Source organism: Hydractinia symbiolongicarpus, chromosome 5, assembly GCF_029227915.1.
Source record: "Hydractinia symbiolongicarpus strain clone_291-10 chromosome 5, HSymV2.1, whole genome shotgun sequence".
Taxonomy (NCBI): domain Eukaryota; kingdom Metazoa; phylum Cnidaria; class Hydrozoa; order Anthoathecata; family Hydractiniidae; genus Hydractinia; species Hydractinia symbiolongicarpus.
Genome location: NC_079879.1, coordinates 23,051,229 through 23,057,481, shown reverse-complemented (window position 1 = coordinate 23,057,481; position 6,253 = coordinate 23,051,229). Strand labels below are relative to the sequence as shown.

General features: G+C 32.5%; 1 protein-coding gene across 1 annotated transcript; it reads left to right on the top strand.

Moving 5' to 3' along the window:
- The first annotated feature begins 1,744 nt into the window (after positions 1–1,744).
- LOC130645463 (hematopoietically-expressed homeobox protein Hhex-like) lies at positions 1,745–5,794 on the top strand. The gene is made up of 2 exons (XM_057451461.1): positions 1,745–2,554; positions 4,860–5,794. The coding sequence occupies exons 1-2, from the start codon at positions 2,023–2,025 to the stop codon at positions 5,219–5,221; spliced, it is 894 nt and encodes a 297-aa protein (XP_057307444.1). The 5' UTR covers positions 1,745–2,022; the 3' UTR covers positions 5,222–5,794.
- The last annotated feature ends 459 nt before the right edge of the window (positions 5,795–6,253 follow it).

Here is a 6,253-nt window from a genome sequence, read left to right as displayed (position 1 = left end):
TTACAGTTAAAGTAGGGGGGTTGGGTGGCTGGAGTAAAAGGGGGGTGTAAGGATGGGGGTGATAATTTGGTTTTATACAGATCTGATAGCAGTTTTTGGCTGATTTGCACGTCCTTTTAAAATATTCATAATAATAATAACCCAACGGACAAGAAGTATATAAATGACTAGCCCTTATTTCTTCAAAAATATTTATTCGCTGCAATGCTAAAATGTATTTTTAGACTCTCGCAGGAGAGCGCGCACTCCGTGTTTTAGGTTATAAAAAAAACGGGAAAATAGGGGATATAGCTACGCAGTAACGCCTATATATTGCATGAATCTAAAATAATACTGCTATGTACAGATCCCTAATATAGCGTCGTCGTCTTGCGCATGCTTAACAGTGTCAAATCATAGTCATAAGACTGGTCAAATTGTACACCGTTAATTTCACATTTCATAAGTATTATTCATATTTATTTCAATTTTTTCGTCAATATGATTCATTTAACAACAATTTTAATCGATGTATCCACCACCCTCAATATCCAAGGAAAAAGAGATTAAGGTTAGGTACGAAGTTGATCTAACCATGAAGCTTCTGTGTTTGTTGACATATCTGCTCATCATACCTTTAATTTGTTGTTTATTTTTATCGGCTTAGTAACGGTCGTAAAGATTGAAAGAAAATTTGGCACAGTTCTGTTATAATTGCTCAAATAAGGTGAAATATTGACAATGATAACTATTGCTTGTGTCAATACCTTTTCTCCATTCATTTCATTCAAAAAACTTTTTGTTTTAGCAACTCCAATTGTTTGCGAATGCCAAACTTGGGGCACCCAATGAATTTGATAATGTTGGATCGAGTTTTTATGAATTGATTTTAAATGAATAACTTTAAGTTCGAGTTGTTTTTTACCACCCCGAACGTGGAGTTTTGTTTATTTAATGTCAATGTTTGATAGGTCATATACTCCCACGTGTTATAATTGATTAGCCAATAGAATTTTCTTGATTGTTTATGTTATAACGTTTGCCACAAATACGCATAATTAATACCGCCTAGAATTTATAAATTAATTTTCTTCTAATTATTTCTTCTTAACTTTTTCTAATTAATTCTAATTTTAATAACTTATTACGAATTGACCAAAATCGTTTGCGTAAAATATTTATGGCAAACTTTGCGAAGTGGGAGAAAATGTTAAAAAGTCCTTTTTTGTGGCATTTCACGCCTTTGGTTTTATCTTTTTGAACTAAGATAAGTAAATAGTCCTGGGATCGAAGTTGTGTTTTGTGAAAACAACCCAAATATTTTTTAAAACTGTTTTACAATCTCTGCATGTAACGGTAACAATATTATGTAGTTATAAAAAGCGTTGCTGTTTATCACAGCTAAAGCATTTCCTTATTAAGGTGTAAAAAATGTCAAAAATAATGAGGGTCCACTAGAGATCGTTAAATGGAAAATTTCAAATATACATTCGTTATAATTTCCAATTTTAACATTTTCCCATGCATATATAGTACAGTCAACATCCGCTATCCTGATGACTTCATTTACTGAGAGAAACATGAGAAAAAAGCGTCACTCGATCGCAAAAAGAAAAAATTAAAAAAAAACATGAAAAAATAAACATAACAATAATATGATAAAGCAATTTATTATTTGAATAAGAGTGGTAAAAAACGTTAGTAATATCATTTAGATATGTGTTTGGCGAGTTTCTGCACGCTGTTTAACGTTTATTGTTTGTCTCTTTTGTCTCAATAATGACGGTGGTATTTTACAAAACAAAAGTAAACATTCGAGACAAATACTTCTTATCTTTAAATAAAGACGCTTTAAGGGATAGTCAAATATTTTTGGCATACAAGTGAGATTATTAAGAACTATAAAACCTCTTCAAGTTCAAGTGGCTTCCTCTCACAAATATATGTGCGAAACTTGTGATGATCATTTGTTGAAAATTCTCTCGAGAGGACAGCCGGGTGGAGGAGAATTTATTCTTTATAAAAAAAATAATAAACACAGATATGGAAAATTATTATAAGAATAATGTAGAGCGCAATCAATTCTCATCAAGATTTAGTATTGAAAATATTTTAAAAAAAGATGTTGATATTTTAAAGAAAACAATGTCCAGTTCAGAAAATTCTTACCACGAAGATGACTTGTGCGAAAGCTGGAGGCGAGAAGATTTCTCGTGTCGGAAAACTTCAGAGAACTTCTACAACACTTTATACCAATACAGACACCATGAAACCGAGCACTGGCTAAAAAGAAACCATTATCAAAGACCAAGATCTTTACCGTTGCTGACGTCAGCATATAACAGTCCGTTATCACCATACTCGACAGATGTTGAAGTTATTCCGTCGCCGTCACCAACGTCATCTTCATGGTCGCCATCGGAAATATTTAACCGACAAACGATGGAATCGTGGTTTATGAGCAGAGCGCCACATTCACCAACGCACTTTTCACATTATCCAAGACGACGAAGTCCTGACCGTGGATCTCCTTACTCAAGAAGTTGGAATTCCTCCTTATCAAGTGAACGAGAAGGTGATTCTTCTATTTTTATTTTACTTTCCGTCTAAACATCTTTTTCTTACAGCTCGTGCAAACTCTTAAATTAATTGTTCTGTTGTAACCGCCAAAGTTTCTCAATTTTTGTTCTCCTATATGTTTTGGACCTTTGAATAGAGGTTAATTATAGCATATTAAATAAAATATGTCTGGTTTGGCAAGGGTGCTTTATCGAATTTTTGTCAAACTTGAAAAGATGATTACAATTTTTAAGGAGAATAGAATGTACTAACAATCCGTATGAAACGTGTGAAATTATCTTCTTTTTTTTCATTTTGAAATATTTTAAAAACATATTTCATAAAAAAATCTTTTTTTCTGTATAATTTTTATAGTAAAGTGATCATTTTTTCTTGTTGCAAATGTGTGGAGAGGGCAGTGAAAATTCAAATTCTTCCCATTGCAATATTCGATTTTACTTTTGTAATTGACCAATATATGGACAAAATTTTCAAATAAATTGAGTTTTGAAGTGTTTACAACACCAATAACTCGAACTCAAAGTAACTTTCACAAAAATCACTAAATAAATTGATTAAAATTGTTTTCCTAAAAAACAAGAACTTTTCGGGAAATTGATGATTCCAAAATATGCACGGTTTATTATCCTTTTGTTCGCATTAAATCCTTAAATTGTCATGAGAGTGCTCTCCGCCGACGAGAATATATAGTTCTGTTCTTTCAGACAGATCTATAACACTTTAAAAGAAACTTTCGTTCAATTCGATTCTTCAAAATAGAGAAATTTATCATGAATTAAATTGCACGATAAAAAATATTATTTTAAAATAACTTTTTTCACTGTTGAGCAGAGAACTTAATGAACCATGCCTGAAATTGAACAATAATGTGACCGATGAACCCAAAAGCAATAATTTATGCTTGGTTTATATAATAAACAAGTTATCGAACTTTTTCTCGAACCATACAGTCATATTTTTTTCGTTTTTGATTTCTCATATATTTCACTCGCTCGTGAGATATGCAAATGAACAGCATAAAAAATCAAAAAAATTTTCCAGTATTTTTCTCAGCACAGTGCGATAACCAGTAAATATTATTATACTTTAAATTGTGATTTTTCATACTTCATACTTCATTGGTAAGGTCAGAATTTTTTTTGTAAAAATCGATAAAAAACATATTTTTGATGATTGAAAAAGTCTTAACTTAGTAACAAAGATAAAAGCTATCTTTAAATTTCAAATTTCCTAGACATTAAAAATGAAAGTTCTTTGCATATTTTTTGTTATTTTGCTTGTTTTTTTTTGTTTTTTTTTCCAAAACCGCGCCCCAAGGTTACCTTAGTTTTTCAATTATTCCCGTTATTTTTTTTCTGGATAAATATGTCTCAGCACAACTCAATGAATGAAGGGGAAATATTTCTTATATTATATGCACATAGAAGTAAAAAGATAAGTAATAACAAAAACAAAGTTATTTAAACCAAAACTGTGAAAAATAATAACATGAAACAAATAGTCATCAATATAACGGTCTTCTCATAAGACATAAAACGCGTAATCACGCACTTAAATATGGCGCGCATTCAAAGTAAATATTTTGATGTTAGATTTAATGATTTCTTGGAGACATGACTATCGATTGTTTATAAGACGCCTAGATAACATGTCAATATGGGGAAGCGAATTTGAAACAATTTCGAGTAGGCAAATGCCATATTATATATATAACGGCGCGTGCCAAACTCGGTCGAGCGTTATAAACGTTATCACAGTTGTTTATATGCCGAAAACTCGGTTTGTTTTTGATCTTGTTCTGCAACATATTATGTACGTGAAGTGGCCTGCGGTGATACTTTGTAGATAACTTCAACTAATCAACCGCGTTGTGAAGTGGTGCAGAGCGATAAGAGGATTGTTGTGAACAAGGTCATTCAGAGAAGAATCAACATCCACTTGAAGGCTTCCGTTTTAACGACATTCTCCAAATTCCAAATGACTGTGTTTTTGTTTGTTCTAATGTATTGACTTTAGTTTGTAACACCTCATTCTGACGTCAATAAATATTAAGCAAGGCAAACAATGGATAAAAACGCTATCAATACTTTCGATGAGTGATCGTTTCCTTAAACCGTTCTTTTAGCGGCTTACACTCAGCATGTCATTGAAATAGCGCGCCTTTTGTATAGCTAACCTATTGTTAAACTGTCACCAAAACAGATGAGACTGGGAACTAAGAACTCTCGCAACAGTAAAATAAGTACGTGATTTTTTTTTAAATCGGTCATGTTAATGCTGAAAATGACTTTTTGCTATAGGTTACACCACCCATCTTTTAAAACCGACATTTCTATCGACGACAACCGACGACGAGATTGATGACGAAAACCGTAAGGGCGGTCAAGTTCGGTTTTCGCATACCCAGTCTTCTGAGTTGGAGAGAGTTTTCAGTATACAGAAGTACATATCACCACAAGAGCGTAAACAACTTTCAAGAACACTTGACTTGACAGAACGACAGGTAAAAACATGGTTCCAAAACAGACGAGCCAAATGGCGAAGAATTAAACTGGAAGATGAGATGAGAGTGCGCATGACTGAAAATTGTTTGACTCGATTAACCGACGATCATGGGAATGAGAGTGCGCGTGACCGGGACCTGTTTGACTCGATTAACTGACGATCATATTCAAAGTTGCGCTGGAAAGGTAGTAAGAGAAACCAAGTAAAACAAATTTTTTTTGAGCATTTGTTCGTCTTTGTAGATATAATAAAAAGATATCCTATAGTGTTTGGTCTACATTTACATTAGGTAGGCACAATTTACACTACACTTATTTTATGACATTGTTATTTAACAATTTATTTTCTTACTTGTAGAAATATTATTCTGGGAATAATGCTTGCTGATATTTTTAATCATAGGTTTTAATGATGATCGAGTCAAAATATATTTCCGTAACCATGACAACTTTGATATAGTTTCAAGTTTTTTGTCAAAAAAGAAAATTAAAATATGAATTATTTTCAACTTTCTATGAAACGAATTCACTTTTTTGCGTGTCATGGATTTACGAATGCCTCTATCTTTGTACGCAAAAACTTAATTTTATTTTAACTGCGTGTGACCGTGGGTATATTTTTCATCCTATGGATGGTTGTAGTTTTTATATATAATTAATGTATGATGAACATAAGGAGCTGGTCTTTTATTGTACTGTATATATTTCACAGAACAGTCATTATTATGCTATTTTGAGAATGTTTTGTCTTTTCATGCCTTTTTAAAGTTTTAATGCCATCAAATCGATCGACCTTTTACCCCCTCCCCCTTCCCCCAACTATCAGCCAACTCGGTAAGCGCATCATTTCTAAAACTTATGATTTTACTATTTACCTGAACTCATTCCGAGCTATTCAAGTATTTCAATATTCCAATCAAAGCTTACTTGACCTTTACAGTACACTTCTTTCGTATAGAAATGTCCGCTTGATATTATGCCTCGTTCAGGGCATATTTTTCCTTTGAAAACGAGGTCACTAACACGTGTCAACTTTATAAATAGAACAAAATCAGTTAAAAGATGCGAGATCGTTTCATATTTGTCAAAATATATGACACTATTTGAAATATGATAGCAAACTTATGATAGCACTCGTTGTATCCGATAAACAACACATTATTGACATTGTTGTTGACACCGCAATGTAG

Coding starts and splice junctions, on each gene's coding strand:
- LOC130645463 (XM_057451461.1), top strand. CDS start 2,023: ATGGAAAATTATTATAAGAATAATGTAGAGCGCAATCAATTCTCATCA. Junction 2,555..4,859: donor CTTATCAAGTGAACGAGAAG/GTGATTCTTCTA, acceptor TTTTTGCTATAG/GTTACACCACCCATCTTTTA.